Source organism: Hakea prostrata, chromosome 8 (genome assembly GCF_041222555.1).
Source record: "Hakea prostrata isolate BN-2017 chromosome 8, UWA_Hpros_2, whole genome shotgun sequence".
NCBI lineage: Eukaryota > Viridiplantae > Streptophyta > Magnoliopsida > Proteales > Proteaceae > Hakea > Hakea prostrata.
This window is the reverse complement of record NC_142607.1, coordinates 5,716,581-5,742,207: the sequence shown is the minus strand read 5'-3', so window position 1 is coordinate 5,742,207 and position 25,627 is coordinate 5,716,581. Positions and strand designations below refer to the sequence as shown.

Sequence of the window (25,627 nt, the reverse complement as noted above, 5' to 3'; positions counted from 1 at the left end):
CGTCATGTAACAAACGATAGATAATCAAGTTGAAATCCTCATTCGACCATTAGAGCATCCTATTCTTCTCACATTTCTCCATTGCGTACTCAGGAAAAATGCCTACTTAGGATCCATTTTATCAATGTTCAAAAGGTACAACCCTTACCTAAATATGTGATAAAGAAACGCAAGAGAAGCCTTTACCCACCCCCCCCCCCCCCCAAAAAAAAAAAAAATAATAATAATAAAATAAAAAAAATGTAAGAGAAGCACAATCCTGTACTTATCTAGAAAGATCATCCTCAATTGGTTTGATTGAGTTCATGATAAAAGCCCTGGAGCTCATGTCTGAGATATATGTCACCTGAGAATATGGAATGGTACCACGGCTGCAAAGGTTGGCTTGCGGGCCTTTAAAATTATATATCCTCCAAAATCCAAACCCATATTCAAATGGGATTAACCTTGACAGATTTCATCCATCTCCTACGGAACCATTGCTCAAATGATCCACACAAACAATTTGAGAACCAGACCAGATGAAAACTAGGACTCAAGTACAACCACCACCATATTGAAACCTTATCCCAACTCAAAACAGTCAGCTACATGTATCCAAAAGCCACATCAAAGAAGAGAGTACCAACAGAGTATCTTCTTTGTAGTGGACTAGAACCTCTCTTCTTTGTCATTTGTGTTATAAAATGATACAACTGAGTGCCAAATTTAAAACCTTTCCACTCCCCCACTCAGAACAACACCCCCCCCCCCCTTTCTTTTTCCCCTTGAAGGAGGAGGGAAAATACCCACCACACACCCAAAAAGAACCCCTTCCAAGTTGATCGCCACATCGATATAATTTTGAGCAGAGTTTACCAACGTTTGTGCCTGAGAATCATAGATCCATTTCTGAGGAGAACCAGAGTCACCACCCTCAGGCTGCTTCCTATCAAAGCAGCATTTCACACTTTGAAGTTCATGTACAAAGTAAGCTGTAGGTGGTATTGATACCTTCCCCATCTTCTCCAAAACTGGATGGACAATCAACCAACATTAGTTGACTCCCTTCCTCTGCTCATGAACAAATACCAGAAGCTTCATGGCCCAAACTAACCCAATTCTGATGATTGTTTCCTTTCTAAACCTGTTGGAGTGACCACTGGTAACTGGTTGAAGCCATCCTCCTTCCACCTCTAGCTTCACGGGGCCAATTGCTTAGCATTCTCTATTGTTCTAGTCTCAAACTAGGGTTGGCTTCAGTTCTTGCACCATCTTTAACTGGGACACTCAAAAGAGGACCACCAAAGAAAATAGACTCTCCTGTGTACATCAGTTTCTCCGACCGCTGCACAGGGGTGTTGGCTGTAGCCGTTGATTCTGTGGTTGGACCAGTAGGTCTTCTACTGTAATTGTTTGTTTCTGCACAAGTATTTGCAGCTCCAACTTGCACTGAAGATGTAGTTCGGGACTCGAGGGCAGATTCACCAGTCCTCGCTGACACAGGGATTGAAACGTACCTACCAGCATCTTGGTCCCACACAACAGATGTTCTTTTACCATCTCTAAGAAGAGAAGAAGGTGGAGCTTGTAACAGCGAGGGATCCGCACCACTACTCCTTTGCATGATCTTGTCATCAAACAATGAGGAATTAGGATGAAAAACTGAGTTGTCGAGATTGTGATTGAAAAAAGATGCTCTAGTAGCAGAAGGCCGCTCTTGAGCAAAGCGGGATACTGAAGTTGTGGGATTAAACGAACCCGAAAGGCGCTCTTGTGGGAGGGGACTAAGGGTGACTGACTCATGGATATGGCTTGGACTGCTGAAGCTGCTCACACTTTGAGTCCCAATTTCATATTCGTCCCTGCTACCATGACTTTGTGCATATGAATTCTTCAAAGGATATAGCCTTATATCATTCTTGGTGTCTTTGTTTAGTCCCGCATCAGTGCTCATACTACTTCTGCCACTAATATTTCCACTGGAGCTGATATCAGTGTCAGGCAGACGGCGGTTTTCAACAGGCCGGAGAACGGAAGAAGATGCCCTAGCTTTAGCTGCCACTCTCACTGCTTCATTTGAATCTAATTTTGCAAGCTTCCAAGCACTAATCCTGACAGGCCTCTTTGACTTCCCTTTTTCTGCAAACCCGGCAGCATCTGGGTCAACAGTTGACGGAACCATTCCAGGTTCTAAGTGAGGTATAATTTCATCCTGGTGTGACCAATTTGAATTAAAAAAAGAAAAAAAGTAAACCAAAAAGGAAAAAGAAAAACAACAATAAAATTACCGAACTAGAAAAACAACAAGAAGAAGAAAAAAAGAAAGAAAGAGAATGTATTTATTATCAGCATAAGTAAACATAATCAGTGAAAACAGATCATAGCGTATACAAATGTGTTATGAGCAAGCCTGTGGCAGCTTAGATCCTACAATCAGATTTTTATTTCTCTTTCCTTTCTTCTGGTCCTATTTTCAATATGATATCTTTAGACTTCAACTCTCAACATCAAATAGATGTACATATTTTCTGAAGATGATAATGAACTCGTCAGGTGATTTATTATGTAAGAACCTTCAATGTTCAAATCCACCAAATGAAGGAACTGGACACTGGATAGCATTTCATGCATGAGATTATAGACCATTTCTAAGTCTCATGGAAAAGAAGTGTAGCTTATTGCCAAAAGTAAAGGCTATTGTGAATATTTTTCTACCTGATAATCAACAAATACCCTTGGAGGTGTACACCATGCACCCTTGTATTGCAGACCCAGAGAACTCCCACCACTTAAGCCAGTTGTAGCAGACCCCGTTGGAGAATAAACCATATTTGGCATTTCCTCATCTACAGATGCCCCCGCAGGTGCCTCACTCATGGCCCTCATCGCCACAACATACTCATAAGTAGTAATACCCTGATATGAACAAGGAAAACAAAAGAAATTTTAAAGCATTGACTGCAGTGATAATTGAAATATTTAATTAAAACCAACTGGAAACAGAATTACCTTTCTGATAAGAATCATGTGGAAGAAGAAAAGTTCACCCACAGGAAGGCAGGCCAGCAAGGAAACTACCGAACATACAGCCTGCACATGAGAAATTTAAAATAGTGTATGAGATATCCTGGACACAGTTCACTAAATATCTGCCAGGCCAGTATTCCACATTAAATAACATGACGACATGGTATACCACTAGATATAGCGGTACTAGGTATTACTCAGGAATCAACAAAACGAACATACCACAACTGCTGCAAAAGGAGCACGAGAGAAACCATTGCCAAGCCTCTGAATGATTTGGTTCTCCATGTTCCTTTTATCCACGAAGCAACGAACAAAGACAGCAATACCAATTCCAGCTTCAATTAAAAGCTAAGAAAAAGAAGAAGGGAGGCCAACTATTAACCAAAGGTCTAAAAGTCAGTGTTAGCAAAAAAAAAAATGGTGTTTATATGTATTACCCAAATGAGACTTGTAGCCATGAGACATATAAAAGTAACATAGTTTTTTCTTCCCACGCAATTGTTAAGCCACTGCCCAAAAAGGATATGCATTGTTAATTTTGAACACAAATATTTATCCTCAACTTTGCTTGGAAATGACTACACATTTGTCTGTTTAAATCACAGCCCAGTACCCGACAGTGGTGATCAAATCCATCTACGCATTTATCACAACTTCTACAGTGTTTACTCAACTTACGCACCTGCAATATGAAGAAGAAACATATGAATCTAAGGCTTTTATTGTACAAGTAATACATTTATCAGAAAATTAATGCTACAAGCAAGAGCCCAAACACACGCGGGAGAATGCACACAACACAAAGCGACAAGCAATGACACCAATAACTGGGAAAAAAAGGGTGTATTTTGTCCAACTGAAGATGGTATAAAATTTAGTACCATAACCAAACTCCCCAGGTCACAAGAAAGAAAAGTAAAAATTAAAAGTAGAAAGTGGTTCAACAGGCTTCTTCCCATATATTTAAGAGAAACTTTCTTCGATCTACCAGATAAGAAGATGAATTACAAAACAAACAAGTAGGATTGACTTTGGTTTACACCTAACTTTGTGGTCAACCTTCTTCTTTTGTAGCTATTACTTTAATTTGGTAGATCTAAGATATTGTCCCTATATTATTCATGCTGACTTATGTTTCATTCACAATGCTTGCAGAGCAGCATACTGAAAATAGATACACTATTAAATTTGGACTAGAGTCATTATAATCTTCTTTTTCATTCTAATACAGTTATCCACAACAACATACAGAGCAGGAGCAAATATTGTCATTTATTTGTCTAATATTCTCCAGAAAACTTGATGCAGGGGATGCACTATGAAGACTTAGATGAAGAATAAATGGAGTAGGAGCTTTCTCTGGGTAGATAAGAAAATTATCGTATGATAGATTGATAAGGAATATCTGAAGCCCATCATAAACTCAAAATCAGTTTCACATTTCTATTAAATCATAGGATATAGTATTAAAAAAAAAATTTCCAAGAAAGCGAGCTATTAAAAACTATTACGGGAACTCCATAATCCAGAAAACCACTGTAAATATTTTATTTTTATTTATTTATCATTATTTTTTAATGACACCGCACATACGGTGTTCATTTGAAGTGGAACCGAATTGGCCACTTAAAAACAGACCCAACCCAAACTGAAAAAACAGTTCTGTTTTGGCTTTGGAATTTTCTTTTAAATTTCCCTTCAGTTCAGGGTTCAGTTTTGGACTAAAAAACCATCATTTTGCACCAAACTGAATTGAAAGAAGTGTAACCCCAATAAACCAAGACAAACTTAAACCATACAGTATTCCATCTATGTTGAGTTGAGTGAAATTACTATGGGTTTCTTTGTTGAGTTGTGTAAAAAAGCTTGAGAGGTACTAGATTTGATTTAATGGAACTATATTTTCTTCATGGGGTCATAAGTTCCTTCCCGACTTTGTTTGTTTTAGCAAGTTATTTCCCTTGAACTGAATCACAGTGATTGTATATAAACTTAATAAAACCTTCAGTTTCAGTTTGTCTATGGTATCCTTGACCAATCTGAGAAAATGGAATTGAACCAATTCCCTTAGTTGAACTAATAAGATTCAAAATGTTAATAGGCTTTTTCTTCACGTAAATATTCTTCCAAATGGAACTATTCAATGCTCAACAGCCGATACATGGAGGAAGCATGGAATAACAAGAATGGATGAAAAGTTGGCACAATGTTACAATCTGATGATTGTTGAGATAGAAGTCAGTTGGTCATTATTATCAAACTCAATTATGTCAAGAAGAAAATAATCCTAAAAGACTACCTCAGCATTGCACAACGTGCAGAATAAAGCATCTTCTCCAGTGGCATGCAACTCACTAGATCCTTCACGTTTTGAGCAATCTTCATGGACAAATATTGCACAGAGAAGTCCTCCAATGCTGAAGCAATCTGATGATCTTCTACCTGCAAGGCCTCCTGGAATTTCCATCAACTCAGATTCTCCAACTGAACCTTTCTTACTGCAATCAGCTGCTATGGAGCTTCTAGAAACTGATGGAGAAGAATGCACTGCAGTACCAACTTTATCAAAATTAACAGGTGCCTTCCCACCAGATAACCCCATATTTATATTGGGCTGATTTGTTAATTCCCCATTAAATCTTGACATAATGCCAGGATCGGCAGGATTAATTGCTGTACTGCGGACATAAAGAATGAAAACAAGGAGTGCCTGCAGCACAAATAATTTATTTAGGAGGGTGTAGGGTGGACAGGGACATCGAGCAATGAAGAAGTAGTAGATATCATTGTCATACATAAAAAGGAGGAAAATCAGCCATGGATAAGTTACATACCGCAGGAGTGTAAGTGGCAATTGCAACATATTCCCAGACATGGCCACCAAGGAATGGTGCAAAGAAGGCATAGAATGCAACAACTAACAAGAAAAACACTGTAATCGCAACAACCTATCCAAGGAAAGAAGACAGGCAAAGATGCATGAGTCCCCAAGCAACCAGAAAGAAGAAGGGGAATGAAAATGAAAATGTGGACCAAAAGATATTTCAATCTCAGTCTCTCATAGAAACCCAAGTTCAATAGAATAAGGTAATTTAACTCACAAACAACAACAGGGCATGTTGAGAACTTGTAATATTCGAATTAATTACCAGCTGAATATAGCTCAATCTTAAACAATAATTGATAAAGAAAATACGATGAAGAAAATGTACTCATGAAAAGAGAATGTCCTACTCTGACCTACAGTTTCTCAGTATCCCATTTCTGAAGCACTTTAACTCATTCTCAAAGAAGATCGGTTACTAAACACACTACATTACAGGTTATTAGTTTAAGATAGCATTGCAATCGAATCCAAAACCCAAATTAGTCATATGTGAACAGTGGAAAACAAGGCCAAAAAGTAGAACCCAGTAACAGTTGTTTTGCTAATCTTCTGGAGATAATGATCAACAGAGATTAAATCAGGAAAATTATGGGTAGATGCATTGTCCCAAAGTATCTGAAAGCATAAGAAGAAGCAATAGTAATTGGATGAGTAAATTAAGCATTTGAAAACCAAGTTGAAATGATGGATATCATATCACTGCTTGAGTTGGGACATATCCTTATAACAGAAACTCTAGTGGTGGGTGATGGTAAGCTTCCTCCAAATCGAAGGAGCACAAAGTGGTCATCATTCTCAAAACAATAGTGCTCATAAGAAAATTGCTTCTTTTTTCCTCCGTAATAAGTTATCAGATTAACTAGAAGAGAAACAGGAGAAGATTAGATAACCAATCTATGACCTGGCTATCCTGTCTCTCAAAGTAGAAGCAATGCCTTCAAACTTGTTGAAAATTCAAGAGTTTCGAATTGTAGAAACAAATCTAGTTCTGTAATCTTGCAGAAAAGAAAATCTCATATTGAGTGAATTTACAGCAGAAAGCAGTTTAATTTATCTCAAGAGGAGAAGATTGAAGTCCAAGAACTAGAAATGACTAGATACGAGAATGGCTGATGGGATGCTAACCTTAAATTTACAACTACAAGCAAAATTAGTTGAACTGATGATAGAAAATTGTCAAGACAAAAATTAAACTAATATAGCAATCATAGGAGATTCCAAGCCCTTTCTCCCTCCTTCCTCAAATGCAATGAAAAACGGACTCAGTAATCTAAGAAATTAACTTACAAATAAACAAACTACCGAACTAACACCTAGAGAAAATCCCCAAGAAGAATACAAAGTTAGCCCATCAAAATAAGTTAAGCAACAAGTAATCCCGCACCCAAGGAAAACATAATAACAATAATGATTCCATAATACACAGAAATGCCAGACATAAACTCAACAACATACCCCTAGATTCTAGCAAATCAAAGTGATTGATAAGAATTTACAAATAAGAGAGCTGAAAGCTAAAAACAGAAATGACATTTAGTTGAGTTCATACAACAATCACAAAATTCATAAAAGAAACCATCTATTAAAGCTTCTCGAATGTACTTCAATGGTTTTCCTCCCGGTAAAATAAAGGCCTCAGTTCTAGTTAAAAGGCCACAAAATTGAAGGAAGAAAGAAGGGGACGGGGGGGGGGGTCCGGAATTGCAACTAACACTACAACTACTACTCCAAGAATCATGAGAAACCCGGACAATTATTGAACAGATAACCCACATCATCAAATTGCAGTTTTGAGCAAAACCTTTGTCAGCACATCCAATAAAACAGTCAACTGAGCCAAGCAGACAAGCTTCTCCAAAAAGAACAAACCTGGAAAGTGTGAGCAGGAAGTTGCCAACCATGTCGCCTCACCATAACTGCTGAAATGTTTCGACAGCCAAAACCTAAGGACTGGCCGATCCACCTTAGATCACAAGTGGAAACGCCGCGAATGGGGGAAAAAAGAACCCTAAAAGGTTGAAAAGAAACGGACACCAAACTTCCCTACGTCTCTTTCTGCATAGCCTTGGAATCCTGAACTCCAGTGTGAGTCAGTGAGCAGGAAAAAAAGGCACCAAATAAAAGCAGAGAGTGTTAACAACCAGAAGAAAAACCTTTTCTTTGTGGAAGATCTCCCAAATCGAAAAAGAGAGAGAGAGAGAGGTGGAAGATGAGAAGCTCAACAAGACACAGAGCAAAAAACCGTTGACGCTTTTGGTCACTGGGCCAATTACCTACTGAAAAGGAAGATAGAAATTTAATTGGGAAGGTCATAAGAGATCTAAAAATAAAAGCCAGAGAGCTGAGAGCATTGGTGGGAAGTGGAACCCACCGAAAATGTGAAAACGTGTCCTTTGCATAATGCATTTCCCTCCTAGGAATTATCTTTTCAGGACAGAGAGGTATAGACGATGAGTGAGTTTTTTAAAGTCGGGTATGAGTGAGGGACCCTTTATTTTGTAAATTTACACACTTGAAACCCTTAAATATAAAAAGAAAAACATGTATTTACAAACACACCCCTCAGGTTTTTAATTCAAACCGTTGGATGCAGTTTGTAAACGTGTCACGATCTCGACCGTTGGCTTCCCTTCCAGAGCTCGCTACTTAAGCAAAGCATAAGGTTTAACGAATTGAATTCCAAACGGTTCTGGGTGGATTAGAGAATGGCGTCTTCTCTCATGGCCTCTGGAGCTCTCCTCCGACATCCAAGCTCTAACCCTAGCTTGCCTCCTCTCCCGAAGCGAAGGCACCTTCCCAGTTCTGGAAGCTCATCGCTTCTCCCATCTCGGAATTCCCTCACTTTGACGCTCCACAGGGTTGTACCGCATGATAAGCTTCGGTTATCTTCCTCTAAACTTAGGGTTTGTGCCTCTTCGGCTACTCCTTCAACTTCTTCCATAGAGCGATCAGCTAAATCAAACTCTAGTTCGACTCTCCTATCCGACTCGACACGCACGGTCGCCACTGTAGTCGCAGTAGCATTCTCCTTATCCAAATTATTTGCGGAAACGGTTTGGGGGATTTGCTCTAAGGTTAAGGGGATTTGCATGATTCCCACGCCGGAAGAACTGGCCACGATTCAAAACATTAAGAACAACCTAGTTTGCACTGGTGGAACGTTGTTCTTTGCCGCTCTCCGCGACCGTCCGAGTGGTCTCTTGAATACTCCGTTGACGGTTGTTGCCGCTGGCATGGCGAAATGGCTCGACATCTACAGTGGAGTATTGATGGTGAGGGTTTTGCTCAGTTGGTTCCCCAATATTCCATGGGATCGCCAACCTTTGTCTGCAATCCGGGATCTTTGTGACCCTTACTTGAATCTCTTCCGCAACATCATTCCTCCAGTTTTCGATACGTTGGATGTCAGTCCGCTTCTGGCGTTTGCCGTTTTGGGATTACTGGGTTCAATCTTAACCCAAAGCCCGGGATTGTATTGAGGGCTTGAAGGATGGAAAATCTTCACATTGTAAGGCGACATATTTTACATTTTTTCTACTTTTAGGCTTTTCTGATTCTGTTATTTTATCTGGACTTCCTAGAGGGTATATAATGATATATTTTTGGGATGTAATCTTCTGGGTATCACAAGTAGCAAATTCGTACGTTTGCATATCTTCATTTAGAGAAATTTTCTATTTTTGCATATCCTTTCCTTTGTTTGGCTCTTATAGAAGCTTATTCACCTACGCAAATGTTATATTTTAAGACATCCTTGCCCGTCTTTTCACAGTGTTTGGCTCTTATAAGCTCACATTTATGTGTTTAACACCGGAATTTGGTTGTTGTTGATACATTTTGTTTCTTGATGTCTCGAATATGTGAAAACACTCTGGGTTAGAGATTTTTTCTTCCTCGGCGGCTTTTTAATGGACAAATGCACTTTTTCCACCTTATGTATATCTTACTAAGTTGCTAAGCATATTACTACGAATGTATGGAGATTTGCACTTTTTCCATCTTCTGTATAGCTTACTAAGTTCATAAGTATATTGCTAGGAACGTGAATAGGTATTCATAAAAAAGAAGGGGAAGGAATTTTTTTTAATGCTTTTTTGACAATTTATTCACGAACTCAGGTTTGATGCCATTAGTTTATAGGTTTTGTTTAAGTATTGGCATTCAGATTCAGGCGAAGAGGATTATATAAAATCTACTACTAATTGTGAACTGTGAAATTTAGAAAAAGGAAAAAGTTGCATCAATCTGAAAGAAGTATTTCTCTTCTCACTTAAAACTCTAATACCTCTATATTCATCTGATGGTGAACAAAAGACTAACAACACGACAAGATCACTCTTCTCTTATTTATTTATTTATTTACTAAATTATAATAAAGAAGGACTGTTGGAAAGACAAGATTTACTAGAAGCTTAGGTTACCACAGCATGGGCTTCAGTGCTGCTAACTCATATGCTGCCTGCTGTATGTTGTTACTTATGAATGGGATTCAATATGAATCTTGTTCAGATACATCATGTTTCTTTCAATAATTATTATGTATCCCCATCCCCATATATCCTCTAAAGAGGAAAAGTCTAGCTGGGAAGGTCCTTAAATTCTGTAAAAAATGTGAGCTCCTAGTTAAATATGATCTTCACTAGTGGTCTCAGGTTTGTGTAGAGTTTCCTTCTCTTGACAAAGTTGATCCATCTTGTCCTGGTGCCTATACCAACTAGTTGTCAAATTCGTCTATAAATTGAAACTGGTCCTTTCACAACTTAGTGTCTTAGCAAGCCACTTTTAGGTTCTTCAGCAAGCATTTGGTTGCTGGTTTCTATAGAATCTAGTCTTGATTTGCAATCTGGGTGTAATAGAATCTGGTTCTTTGGAATTTGGTTCGTAATTGAAAAACTGTTTGGTTAGTCTGAGTTTGAGAATTAAATCTATTTGAAAAACTGTTTGGTTACACTGAGTTTGGAATTTGAATCTATCTGAAAAACTGTTTGGTTAACTCGGATTTGGGCTTCAATCATCTAAAATAATTGTTTGAATTAAAATATGATTTTTTTAAAATAAAAATGCACTGAAATATAACTTTTTTATTTTATAAAATGCATTAAAATATATTATCCCACAATCTTAAGTTTAAAGATATTACCCATGAACTCGTACTATTTTTTCCAATGTGGGTTCATAATTTAATATTAATATAATAAATTAATAAATATTATATAATAATTTTAAATTTAATACATTCAAATTATTAATATCCTAGAAAATATGATGAGCGATAAAATCAAATGATAAAATTTACTAAGTATGCATTATATAATTAACTACAAAGGATGATATATACTTGAAGTGAAATTAATTTTACCAAGTTGTTTGTGATGTATAATTGAAACTTATAACGAATCAAAAGAAAATCTTGGTGGGTTTGAACCACCATCCTCTTGAAACATGTTCATGCTCCAAGTGCTCAACCAATTGAGCTAAAGATTCACTGCTTCACATGGGGTTAAAATTCTCTAGGCAGTAGCATTCTCAATAATATTAATGAAACAGGAACTGATGTATATCTGTAGATTAGGGAAGTGGCTGCACCATAGAAATAGAAAAATATGTATAGTAAGAAGAGAGGAATTGAGAGAAAGGGAAGGGGAGAACTATAACCCAGGAGGGTTGTTTGCTTGAAAGGAAGAAATTGAAAAAGAAAAAAGGTAGATGACTACGACAAATAAAACAGTTTGATGTTATATATATCAGCTCATAAAGCTAAGGCCGGAAGAAGAAAGACAAGCACAGCCAACATAACCAACCACCAGTAAGAAAACCCCAGCCAACATAATTTAGTTTTGGGAGCAAAAAGCCATATAATTACAAGTTGCTCTAGCAAAACCCTGAAATACTAGAGAAGATCAGTAGGTGCTGAGTACGGAACTGAAACCTTTATGTAACAACAGCAACAGTGAAACTACAAATGGCAGGTCATTTCAGAATCCTATCCAGAAAGTTATTTCAGAAGACAACTGGAGCTATAGTAACAAATATACAAAAATGTATATGAAGCTGGATCAAACTGACACAATAAGTATAACATGGAAAATTATTGCTCTGAGAAAGGTTTCTTAATAAACTGCTAAAGTTCAAAAACTTACCAATTAGAACAAAAAAACCAAGTAAAAGAGCACTGTCTGTCCTATAAAGTAGGAAAAGATTGGTGATCAACAAGAATAGCTAATCCACACCAGATAAATCATATTAGCATGCATGGCAGAACAATAAAGCTAAGTGTTAAGCAGTAGTACATTTCTTGGACATACAAATCGGCTTTTAAATCTTTTTGAGTACTCTTTTGGCCTTTTCACAAATAGCTTTTCGCAATGGACATGCACGTCTTCTGTTGAACCTAGACCATCATCCATTACACCTACAACTTCACTTAACCTTTCATCTCCTCCAACATCTATGTCACATTTTCCAAGGACTGAAATTAGAAACTAGTTTCAGATTCAAAAGAGTACTATACATTATCGTCTGACAATCAAAAACATTTAAATACTGAGAAAGAAGAAATCAAAAGCCTCTTAAGGTTTCAAAAACAAAGAAATGACTCTTGCAGAATGCAGATGCTGCAAGGGGGGAAGAGAGGGAAAGGGAGGGGGGAGGGAGGAGGAGAATGTAAGCCAAAGCTTTTTTGCTTTAATCCCCCATGAGCAACAGAGGAAATTCATTCAACATCTTAGATTAGATTGATTAAGAAAGCAAACCATTTTACATCTCATAGCCAGTTCCATATCCCCAGTGTCTTATCCTCCCGACCTGTATTTACTAATTAAAACATATAAAACACATGTGACCTTTTCCTAGGGCTTCGTATGCATACTGCCTAACTGTATATAGCTTTACCACTTCTATATGTTAAGATACTAATCAACAACCAGTAAAAGGAATGAAGTGAGGTAAACAATTGGTTTCCAAGCAGCAAGATGGCTTCTTCTCTCAGATCAAAGTACAAGAGATGTCCAAAATATCAAAACCAGTTGAATAACTACCATTAGTGAAGCTCAAGAGTTCTATCTATAGAAAGCTGAAAAACACAGGAGTAATGAAGGAATTTGTAGCATGTCTCATTTGCTCTAAAAGCTACAGTAAGTCTCACCCCCCCCCCCAACCCAAATTTTTTTCCTTTTCCCTTGAAATCAATAAACACTTATTGAGACTGTCTATATAGCAATACAATGATTTGGATTTTAAGAATGTATAAACAAAGAAACAACCATGATCATCAACACTGATGAAAATATATCAAAACAATCACATCTCTGTAAAAAACTTTGTCATCATTAAAAACTATTAGTATCGATCCATTATTGGCTTTAAAAGGTGCTTCTCATCTTCTACTTCTTTGCTACTGCTATTTATGCTCTGTTCTTACAGAGCAGGAATCTGATTCTATCAAACCCATCAACAAAGGAACCTCCAATTACATGCAAAATAGACTTACATTACTTGTTCAAGTCTACTGATACTAATGAAGACGAAAGTTGAAACAACAAATTATGATGAACTGAAGCATAATTGCAGCAAATCAATTAAAGATAGGGTGACCCCAGAGTATAAAATTGACTATAAAAATAAGTTAGTTAAAAATCCACCTAAGCCCCACTAGGATTCTCCAAACGTTTCAGCGAGTTCTACTGCAATGCTCCAACCGGTCCTCTGTGTTTTTGCCATCTACCATGGCTCCAATAATTTTTCACCCACCTCTAGTTGGTCTTCCTCTGCAACTCTGTTCAAGAAAAACTCTCTACGTAGAGGAACTATTTGACGGAGGAGTAATTTGACCTCTGAAGGCCCCTCCTCCTCTCCATCCGTAGCTGCAGTAAACAAACATGTAAGCCAGATATCTTAGGCTCGAGGTAGAGGGAGAGGACCTATTTCAATGTCTTTAAGCTCTAGTCGATTGGAAAAGGGATTAGTTTCTATCAACTCCAATTCAAATCAAATTAGAGTCATGTATTCATATCAATTGGAATTGCAAAGAAGACATACAAATTTTCACAAAGAACTATAAATCTTATGGGCTCCTTATTTAGGAGACCTAGGAGGAAGTACAGAGAAATCCTTGGTTAGATGAGAGAGAGTGAGACAGAGAGAAGCTTGGAGATGAAGAGCAAAAGTCTCGTTTGTCTCCAGCAAGAGAAGCCCGATAAATTGGATTCTCTAGAATCCACCCCATGTATACCCTAGGTCTAAAAAGTGGATTCAATCTTGAGTTTAGGTTTTGAGATGTCTTTGTGTTGAATCCATTCTAGGTTTAAAAGTAGATTTAAGTGAGCCAAGTGATTCTACTGAATCCATTGTTTTTTTTTAACCAAACAGTCTTTTAAATTCTAGAGCTGGATTCTATGGAAACCGATTCTATAGCATCAGGTAACCAAACGCTTGCTTAGGAGTTGGAATCACCTTCTAGAACTTCTCTTGAAATCTCTATTGGCTAGTTAATCTATCGGTGGATCTCTTGTTATGGGCTTCCAAGATAACACGATGTCCACTAATGGGAGCTAGGATTGGAATCACCTTCTTGGGCTTGTGTGGAGTTTCCTTCACTTGACAAAGATGATCCACCTTGTCCTGTTGTCTAATCCAACCCTGTGCCTGCGGGATATATCTGGGCAGGCGTGAACAAAAATCCTAGTTCCAGCTAACTAACTTTTGTCTATGCTATATGTTCAACTAAATGAACAACAAGCTCGACGCTCGCCTCATAAAAACCGGCCTTCATGAAGACCCTGCCTCTGTCCGTCAACTTCTCTCTTGCATTCCCCTCGTTCTGGAGAGATTAGCTTATGTCTTTGGCATCATACCAAACCTCGACACCTTCACATGGAATACCCTTATTAGGGCTTCTCACGAGCTTCTCCCCTAGAAGCCCTCTCATTCTTCTTTGCAATGCACAGGAGTGGTGTCTCCCCAGATCACTTCTCCTTTCCGTTTGTTCCCAAGGCCTGTGCTCTCCTACAGAGAGGCCAAGAACTTCATGCTCTCATTTTAAATTGGGTCTTTATTCAGATATTTTTGTGACAAATGCTTTGATTCATATGTTCGGTTGTTGTGGGTTGGTCGATATTGCTTTGAAGGTGTTCGATAAGATTCCCAGAGTCTTCGCTGATTGCTTGTTTTGCGAACCGTGGTTTTGGACTTGAGGCTTTAGCTGTGTTCCGAGAAATGCAGGTTACCATGAGCGTAACACCTGATGAGGTTATGATGGTTACTCTGATATCCATGGTCTTGAGTTTATTGTCCTTGGAATTGGGTAGATGGCTTTATGTTTTTATCTTACAGAAATAGATTTGAATTTTCAGTTTTGTTGGGTACCTCTTTGATAGATTTGTTCTCAAGATGTGGATCCATTGAGGATGCGCGGTCAGTGTTTGATAAAATGCCGACAAGAAATGTTTACACATGGACTGCGTCGATTAATGGGCATGCGGCTTGCCATTCATGGGCAGAGTTGAGAAGCGGTGAGAATGTTCTATGAAATAAAGAAGTCAGGGTTACAACCAGATTGTGTCACATTTATTGGAATTTTATTGGCTTGTAGTCATGGGGCCTTGTAGGGCTTGGTTGGCAAACTTTTTGAGCTTTCAGAAGGTATATGATATAGAGTTGATGCTCGAGCACTATGGTTGTATGCTTGACCTACTTGGCCGTGCTGATGTGCTGAATGGTATGCTGACTGAGGCTTATGAGTTCCTTGAGAAAATGCCAATCAGGCCAAATGCCATACCGTGGAAGACTCTGCTTGGAGCTTGTGTTATCATGGTAATCTGGAGTTAGCAAAGCGGGTAAAGGATCAGATCTCCATGCTTGATCCTAGTCATGATGGTGACTATGTGCTTCTATCAAATGTCTACGGTGGTTCTGGTCAATGGGCAGAAAAGATGGGCAAGGAACTTAATGGAGGTGAGAATGATCGAAAAAGCTGTCTGTAGTTTTATTGAGGTTAATCAAACGATTCATGAGTTTGTTGCAGGGGACGATTTGCACTCCCAATCTAAAGAGATAAGAGAATTCTTATGTTCAGTTGTAGAAAAGTTAAGGGTCATGGGTTATGTTCCTGACACATCTAATGTTTTATTTGACACTGAAGAAGAGGCGAAATAACTCAATCCTAATTTTCATAGCGAGAAACTAGCTGTAGTTTCGGGGCTCCTTAATGCTAGTGGTAAGAGTGTAAGACAATAGAGGTCATGGAGAATCCTAGGATTTGTCAAGATTGTCATCTTTCATGAAGCTTGTCTCAAATGTTTTTGGCTGAGATATAATCACCAGGGACTGAAACTGCTTCCACCATTTAATCTGTTCTTGTAAGGATTACTGGTGACTTCTGCTTAACATCTGTCTGTTACCTTCTCCTCTCTTATTTTTGTGGCTTTTGATGCGTCAACTACTCGTTTAATAACTCTAGACCCATTACTTCCCATTTGTACTTCCTGCTTAATTGTTATTTTCCCCAGTGCATAATGGTTTACATTTGTGGTTACGTTTTATGAATTGCATAATTTGTACCAATCATGGATTTAACCATAATTGGAGAGAAATGCTCTGTTTTTCTTTTTTTAATCTGTCTGCAATGTTTTAACATTTGAGCTTATTTCTTCCATACAAATGATCCTTTTTTATCTGATGCAATACTGCTCCCAAACCTGAGTGGAGAGTGTAAAGCAGCTTTAAATATTGGTTTTAAGTCTTTTTGGACAGCTAGGATTTTATTGGATTGGATACATGGATCCTTGGGATAGATTACTTTTGACCTTCCATTTTATTAGTTAATCAGATATGCTACTTAGGACTTGGTTTCCTAATTATTTTGAGTTCCAGATACACTGGGCTTTTATTTTTAGATTAGCATGTTAATGCCAATGTAGATAATGGAGAATGAATTGAGTTGACTTTGTTGCAGTTGAAGTCTGCATGGCCAAGAGCAACTGGCTGTTGCCCCTTCCCATTCTTCTGCTATGATTTTCTTCTTCTCATCCTTATCCTTCCTATTTTGATATCATTTTAAATGTTGGATACCTCAGCTATAAATTTTTTTGGGTACATACCTCTGGTATAGTTTACCTTAAAAGAACTCTTCCTGTCATTCGAACTCTATTTATTTGTTCCATTTGAAAAACTATGCTGCGCAGATTTGCTAGACTTTCCATGGCAATGGACATCAACTCCTGAAGTGTTGGAATGGGATATCTCTAAAGTTGCTAGAATCTAGACATCTACAATCAAAGTACTCCCAGGTCAATGTAAGGCTTGCACAAGCTTATGATATGGACTCATTTCTTCACCACCACCTTTACCTCTCCTCTTTTTCATTATGTAGACAGTAGACCTGATGATCCACTGGGATCGTCAATATTCGAGACCCATCTTTCACAGAATCATAATAGAGAAATATAAGTTTATTACCCAAAGACATTTATACAACAAGACTAACACACTTGAAAATTTTGGTAAAAATGGTACTTCCATTTTGGGCAGGGGGAAGTGGTAGATGCTTTTTTTTTCCCCTCTCTTTCCTGAATTCCAGTTCTTACAAAAATACAAACACGAAATAAGGTGAAATACTTGTGGTTAATTATTGTGTTTGAACTTACAAGTGTACCAGGTGGTTCAATTAATGTAGAAGTAAGAGGGATATTGTTCTCATGAAAATCGAGTTGAGGTAAACTATGTACTAACTTTTAAAACACTAATATGCGTTCTCTGCAAATCAAGTTCAGATGATCCACCTTGTATGTTGCCTAAACCAATTGCTTGTCAAATCTGTCTATTATTTGAAAGTGGTCCTTTCACAGCTTATTGTCTTAAAAGGCCACTTTTTGGTGCTTCAGGATTAGAATCAACTTCTAGAATTTCTCTTGGACTTTCTATTGGCTGGTTAATCAGTCAATGGATCTCTTGTTATGGGCTTTCAAGATAACACAATGTCCACTAATGGGACCTGGGATTGGAATCACCTTCTTGGATTTGTATGGAGTTTCCTTCACTTGATAATGATGATCCACCTTGTCCTGTTGCCTAATCCAACCATTTGTCAAATCCGTAGATTTTTGGAAGTGGTAATTTTACAACTCTAGCATATGAGAAGGCCACTTTTAGGTGCTTCAGTGATTGGAGAGTAATCTCAATTGGCCATGCATCAGCCAATAAATCTCTCTTGATCTGCTTTCAAGACGAGCTAGGTTTTAGTCTTTAGCACAAGATTGGTACTTGTTTTGTTATGACCTGCCAATGTCAATGGCATACTGGATGTTTGTAAATTTGTAGATATGAACTAGGCCGGTCTTTGTTTTGAATGTGGATCATCTCTTCTGACGGTTTTACAATTACAAATTATGTGAGGCCTACAAGTAAAAAATAATAAAATATTAAAAAAAAAAATCCATCACTTGATCCTGTGGATCCTCTGTAATTTGTGATTAATAGCCATCGGAGAGATGATTCAAACTCCTTTGTTTTAGTGCCAATCAGTTTGATTGTACTGAAAATTAGTTGTACACCTGGACACGTCAGAGTTGGAGTCCCAACTGATGCCTCATACTCTGTTTGTGACATTGACAAATGGCTTATAGGATTGAACTTCCCATGGTGCATATTGCCAATGGTCAAATGAATCTCCAGGGCATCACTACTGCAAGGAATTGATTGGACCAATCACTGATCCCATCAGCCTTGATCAACACAAAGCAAAATCTTCACTGGAGAAGAAGAAAAGAGCAGCAAAAAGTTCTTTATTTAATGTTTTTGTTGTATTTAATACTTTTGTCTTCTATATCAACCATGTATTAAGACTCTTATTCATCCCAAAAAAAAAAAAAATGTATTAAGAGTCAGCACGAGACTCATGTGTCATGTTATTAAAAAGAAAAGGTCCAACCAAGTCATTAACTTATTAGGTAACCTAAACTTACTAGGAAAGTTAAAATTTGAAAGAAAATATACTCAAAGCATGATACTAGCTAATCCAAAGGATTAAATCACATTTTACAACTTTTCGCCCATACTGTATTTGTTAATTGGCTAATTACAAAGTAAACCCGTCGAATCAAGGTCCAATGCATATATGACCCAACCAAAATGAGTTGTCCACCACATTAAGTATACTCTTAGCAACTTCTATAACAGTAGTAGGATGCTCTGTATGACAGAGAAAACATGCTCAGCAGAAAACTGTGCACAACAGATGATTTTTTCTCTGTATATGATAATATCCTTTATTGTTTAGATTTTTATTGTTTAAAAGTGGTTGCCGTTCTTTTGTACCATTCGGCTTTTCTTTTTCCCGTTAGCCTTTTGCAATTGCTTTTGTTGTGTGTATTTTATCTAAACCTAAAACGAACACCTCCTTAGCTTTTCAAATTACATGTAATTTTGTTTCCATGTTTGTTGATGAAAGGACATTAATATCGTATTCCAATTCTTGCAAGTGAGGCTTGGATTTCACTCTAAGACAAAGGGGTTCCAACAACTTTTATTTGTTTAGAATTTTCTTTTTTGTAGGGACAAGCCTTGATGTAATAGTAGGTTGACCACAATTGTAGCCTAAAATCAAGGTTTCAAAACAGCCTCTTAGCAAAAATTACTCTAATAAATTGTATAGATTACACCACCATGTATAAATACATTCATGAATAAATACACCACCATCTTGCAATGGATTACTGTCGGACCAATAATGTTGCCCCACTTGAATTTGGTTGCTTTCCAAAATTTCGGTTCTTATTTGTTTCAGATGAGCTCTGAAATCTAGAATGTAACTTCTTCAAGCCATTCTCTACCTATCCAACAATTACAGAATGATGATCAAATAGTCTATAGAAGCCACTTCAGCTGGAATGAATTGTAATTGTGCTTAAGTTGAATACATCTTCCTGCATTTTATACAACAGCAGAAGTTTCCTGGTATGCTAGTACAATAATGAATCTGGGGACAAGAGCAGAAGTTTCCTGGCATAGTCCTGTTGAATGGCCAAGAAGCCATATAGGCATCATAGTTTACAATACACTGACTAGTACAGAATGTAATAGATACGTTCGGTAAATTTTAAACAAAAATATCCACATAGTTCATATGGCAAGGACTTGTTCAAGTTGGAAATAAAGTAAGAAAAAGATCATCATCAGTCCAGATATCAAAATTTAAATCCCAACTCCAACGCCTTGTCCAGTCCCTCCTGCAACACACACAAAACAGCTTCAAAAAACCTGCTTCCTGATCCAAAAACAGACCAGCACTAGCAAAACAAAAAGCCCATCCCAAGCTTGAAGGCGATGTTGATGGGCAACCTGCAATAACCAGCGTAGGATTAGTAAAAGTGTTCCAATCTGGAGGGGTAACAGAAAAGTTAACCGAGGAAATACAAGAGTGGTACAACTCTTCCTGGCACAGAGGATTGACTCCAATTAAATCAATCCACTTATGAATCAAAGATAGAGTTTGATCGGGATTGGGTTTACCATTCTAGAACAGCATAGTATTTCAAGTAGCCTAGATAGAATAGCAGGTAATCGAAACACCAAAAACAATCTAATTTATTAGAAGAAATAAAAAAACAAACAAAGAATACAGCACTGTGGAATAGAACCCTGCTGTTGAGAATCAGTTCTCCAACCCAAGAAGGGCAGCAGCCCACGTTCTCTGGGACCAAGAAAAAGTGAAAAATAAATGCACAAGCATTAAAGTCCAGAATTACATAACCTGGACATAGAACTATCATATTACATCTTGAAACAAGTTCTAAGACAGGAAACCCATGATAAAACAGTCTCCCCAGAAAAAATATTTAAATTTAGAAGGAACTCTTAGTTTCCACACAAATTTCCACCATTTCCTTTGGTGATGGTTGTTGCTAAGTGAAGAATCAAATTTAACAGCAGCCTGAGTAGTAGAAAACAAACCATTTTTGGTCAACAAACACCAGGAAGAGTTTGGATGATTTATCCATCAAGGAGGTAACTAGTTAGTAAGTCCATACTTGGCAGCACTCCAACTTTGCTGAAGTGTTTCCGTGTTAAGCCAGCTTCTAGCTGTCTTCTTTTAGAGAGCCCCACTATGAGAAAAAGGTGCATTGGATAGACAACAATAGGAAGTGCTTCCAGAAGATCAAAAGAAGCAGAAATGCATTTGGAAGCCACTGTACGTGAAGCATTTTTGCCACTTCCACAACCATGGACATAGCCAAACTTGGTCAGCCAAAAGAACAGCATTGGCCCAAGATCTCAACGAGTTGGTCCAAATTTTTTTCAGTTGAAATCAAAACTATGTTTTGGTAGGAAGCATAGAATGATAGTAAAAGTACTAAAATATTACCAACATCTTACCGACATAACGAGATATTACTGAGATCTCAAAGAATTCTCAAATGAGTTCACAATACACAGTTATTATAAGTATAGCACACTGGGATATAAACATAACCTTTCTATGCCTTAACAGAAAGAAATTTACGTGGCATCATAACAAGCAGACCCACATGGCTACTATTGAAACAGCAATTATTACAAAAACTATACTACTATACGAGTATGTATATATGAATCTTTGAGTGTACATGTTAAATCTGAAACTACCTCCATGAATGCTATGTAGAGTACACAGTTAAAATAATAAGAGACCAATGAGGAAGCAAATGTCAGTGCAACCACATAGAATGTAAGGGAAAGAGCTGTACCTATTCAACTCACCCATCATGGTGGTCTGATGTCTGATGCAATCAGAAAATCAGTATGAATCTCAGATACAACCACCCCTAATGGTCAGATTGAGATGATGAAAGCAATTGCCTAGAAATCAAATAAATGGAAGGGGAAAGAAAAAGAGATGAAATCAATCAGCTTGGGAGGAAGAATAGAGGTCAAGGGCTTGAGATGATGGACTGCCACATGCAACTTATGGGTTCTCAGGTCAGCACAAGGGCTTCCATTAGGGCTTGATGTCCAATACAACTGCATCGCAATCAAACCTGATTTGTGGTTCACTGGGTTGTACATGGCCCAAACCTAGAGTTTTCCCCCCTCTCTTGATAGCAACATTGAGAAAATGTATTAGTGATTTGAGTTTTATATGGTCATAGCCTTTTATGGGGGAATTCACAAGATTTCACATGTTCAGTAGGGTAAATGAGAGAAATTACAGACCTCAAGTTGGTTTTGATTTCACAAGGGGAACATAAGAAGAAAAAAAACAATTACCATGTATCACATCAAGAGTCTCAATGGATCATCAGTTCTTTTATGCATTCCATCAATATTCCCTTAAGTTGCTTTTTGAGAAGAATTAATGGGAAACGGAACATCAAACTCTAGAGCCTACCACTGCTTAGAACAGAACCGTTGGATCGAGGTCTGCTTTAAAAAGAAGTAAGGCTTTGTATTTAGTGTTTTCTCTATACCAACCCAGAAATCTTAACATTCTTTACTTTCCCATTGAAAGAGTAAGCATCATTGTGAGATTTCTGCATGTCTGGCTGTTTTTGGCATAATTTGTCCATGGCTCAATCAAGGTTTCCGCTGTAATCAATGACCAACCACAAAAATCCTTAATCCAAATTTAGTGCAGCTCCACTTAATTCTCAGATAATATCAAGCTTTTACATACAATAATAACAAAAAACACAACCTTATCTAAACCCAATGGGGTCAATTACATAGATCCAAACAGACAGAAGTCCACCTAGAATGAGGGGAAGAAAAGACAGATGAAAGGCAATAAGGAAAAAAAAAAAAAGGGGGGGGGGGGGGGGGGACCAAAGATGGGCAAGATAGAAGAAAGGATGGTATCAATAGGAAAGCGGTATAGCCCAGCAATCCGGAAACAATCAGCTAGTTGTGTTCAGCAACATGATCTTTGCCCTCCAATGACTCTGTTCAAGGTCATACTCATACTTGGCACAGGACCTAGACTAAGCATGTTTTTCCTCACCATCTCACAAATGGTTATTTAAGGTCTGCCCTAGCTCTTTTTGCTCATTCAAATAGGGAACAAATTACTCATCCTCACTGGTGTGTCACTAGGTCTCCCGTATCTTGTCATTATTTGACACAACTCACAAGTCCATTCTTACATATACAGATATACCGGTAAAGAGATCTAGTGAAACAGAACTTGTTCCAGTTCATCCAAGTTTCCAACCTATTCTTATTCAGACTTGCTACTTAAGAATCGCAACATCCAACATGAGTAGAAAAAACGAAAAGAAAGTACACGAGAAGAAAACGACCCAAACTCTAACTCCAGGGAGATCAAGAAAAAGTGCAGCTCACCTCACTACTAAGATCCAAACAAAACTTCTAAGAATACTCTAGATGCCTTTCATCTGTTCAAGACTTCACATACGCTGCTGAGGTTTCTTCATTGTCCTGTCCTGATCTGTTCTTGGCAATTTAGGTTGAATGGGTTCACTACTAATTTGATGCATCATCAGTTCTCTATCTTTGTTTCATAAGATTTCATTTCTGTGAACTGTAGAATGCACCCAGCGAACTGTGGCCGCTAATTCTTTTAAGTCAAAGAGGCACTGGGACTAACAACAACAAATACATGCAACCCATAGCACTCCACATAATAAATCACCACCAAAAGGGAAATCATGCTGCACTTATTGTGGTTAGGTGTTGCATTCTCGCCAATGTAAGGACTAAACAGACTACAGTAGGAAAGGAAAAGAAAAGAAGAAAGAAATATAGTAGTAATCTTAAGAAAGTAGTAAGTTATTCTACTGAAACATGAGTGACATGTAACTAGAATGTGCATCATGAGCTTCTAAAACATCTGTTGCAGAGCTATAACAGTGTTAACCCTTCAAAGCTCATTCATGAGAAATATGTATCAAATGGCTAAAACAAGAGAGAAAAGATAAATAATACAAAGACATAAAGCACAATTCCCAATAATTGATCATCCATTATATGTAAAAATTCAAACCCTAAAGTACAATTCGCCTGGAAAATCTTCACAACAAATTCTATTTCCCATAATTATTCACAAAAGAAAACAAAACACAATTGGAAAATATAGAAGAACATGATTATGGTACCCCAAATTTCTTTTTGCTTTAAGAACCTTCTGTATAGCTATAACTCGGTAAAGAGCAACATAAACAAATCTATCGGTAGAAACTATTCCTATCACTTGAATCTTTCATCATCACTTGAAACATCAGGAGTAACAGATACATTCATTCTAGCAGACGCCTGCTTAGCCCATTCCACTATTTTCTTAGCTTCCCTAGCAACCTTCTCTTCTTCCTTCAATGCCTTCTTCAGCTTCTTTTGCTGTTCTTCCGAGGAAAACGTACTCAAATCCGAAAAAAGCTCATCATCCTTATCCAAACCAAGTCTGTCAAGGAGATCTTCCACTCTCTTCTGCTTGTCCTTCTTCCTGGATACCTTCTTGGGAGAACACCAAAAAAGGCATTTCTGGCGAGGAGGAGAACCAGCTTCGGAGGAATCGGAAGAAGCAGCCAGGGATGACGACGAACGCCCTTTTTTTGATTTTGAGCCCTTTTTCTCCCTACGTTTCTTAGAAGTAGAAAACACATCTTCTACATCAGAAAATGTATCAGGGCTTTCTTTACCTTTAGTTGCGTTCTGCAACTGTTCTTGAGCTGCGGTATCGGTAGTCGCTTCGTTACACGACGAAGTGGGTTCTTTCATAGGAGAATTGTAACTTGTGGGTACTTCATTTTTCATGGATTTGGAAGCTAGGTGATGGGTTTCCTGGGTTCTCGGCTTTTGGTTAGTTTCTGGGAAGGATTTGAGTTTGCGGAATCTGGTTTCGAGGTCATTGGAGAGAACAGAGTCTGAGAAACCAGAGCAATTGATGGCCGCTACCTGTTCAAGAACGCATTCATCCATTGCCTGTGCAAGAATCTCTTCAACTTCAGAGTCATTGTTGTCAGAATCGAAAGAGAAATCAGCCATAACAGTTCGCCAAAGAAACCAGTTAGAGAGGAGAGTGTAATGTGAACCTGATACCAAACGAACTCGATTTACTTTTGAGTCTTCGACTACTATTTAAATGGCACCCAAGAAGCTTTTAAAACGCTCTTATAGTGTTGACAGGCGTGCCCCAACGGTTAACTCCGCTTCATGATTGAGAACGGAAACGAAGAAAGAAATTCATCAGATTTGGAATTGAATATTGACACCCAATGTCATTAAAATCCTTTTAAAATATAATTTTATGTTTATAAAAACCAAAATTCCTAATTTGAGATTTGATTATTTTTTATTTTAAAGAAATAAGATTATATGAATTTATCTCATCCCATGATTTGAGTTTCACTTTTTATTTTTAATTAGAAGTGATGACTTATGAGGAATATTCTTAATAGATTTTTTTTTCTTGATAGATTAGTTGCCTTAAGGGAATCTCCTTTGGTTACTTGAGTCCGTAGATTTTAAAAATTTAGAGATTTCAAATCTACAGACTTCAAATCTCAGGTCATGGTTCGAATTAACTTGTGGTTAGTTGAATTTTGGAAAAAATTTCAGATTTACTTAAAAAATATTTATTGATTTGGTCAAATCTTTACGCTTTGAAGTATGGATGAAACGGATTCCCATACCCATAATCTCGCGTTTTGTGAAAATGTGAATCTCGTTCTGATCTTCCCCGAATCTCTCTTGTGTCCGGGTTCAATCTCCTCATTTTATTCAATTCCTCCTATCTCAAAAATA

At 37.7% G+C, this 25,627-nt stretch overlaps 3 protein-coding genes and 1 pseudogene across 3 annotated transcripts; 2 read left to right on the top strand and 2 right to left on the bottom strand.

The window, feature by feature from the left end:
* Positions 1–289: 289 nt before the first annotated feature.
* Positions 290–8,290, bottom strand: LOC149006486 (putative protein S-acyltransferase 19). The gene is made up of 9 exons (XM_089165902.1): positions 7,769–8,290; positions 5,847–5,960; positions 5,312–5,722; positions 3,626–3,694; positions 3,450–3,521; positions 3,232–3,360; positions 2,992–3,072; positions 2,698–2,898; positions 290–2,194 (listed from the first exon to the last, which is right to left on the bottom strand). The coding sequence occupies exons 1-9, from the start codon at positions 7,811–7,813 to the stop codon at positions 1,208–1,210; spliced, it is 2,109 nt and encodes a 702-aa protein (XP_089022028.1). The 5' UTR covers positions 7,814–8,290; the 3' UTR covers positions 290–1,207.
* Positions 8,291–8,585: 295 nt separating this feature from the next.
* On the top strand, positions 8,586–9,635 carry LOC149006485 (ylmG homolog protein 1-2, chloroplastic-like). The gene has a single exon (XM_089165455.1). It carries the CDS (start codon positions 8,605–8,607, stop codon positions 9,376–9,378), a length of 774 nt encoding a protein of 257 aa, XP_089021581.1. The 5' UTR covers positions 8,586–8,604; the 3' UTR covers positions 9,379–9,635.
* Positions 9,636–10,484: 849 nt separating this feature from the next.
* Positions 10,485–19,050, top strand: LOC149006484 (pentatricopeptide repeat-containing protein At2g02980, chloroplastic pseudogene; annotated as a pseudogene).
* A 4,033-nt stretch (positions 19,051–23,083) lies between these two features.
* Positions 23,084–25,007, bottom strand: LOC149006483 (uncharacterized). The gene has a single exon (XM_089166363.1). The coding sequence runs from the start codon at positions 24,866–24,868 to the stop codon at positions 24,074–24,076; it is 795 nt and encodes a 264-aa protein (XP_089022489.1). The 5' UTR covers positions 24,869–25,007; the 3' UTR covers positions 23,084–24,073.
* Positions 25,008–25,627: the final 620 nt, after the last annotated feature.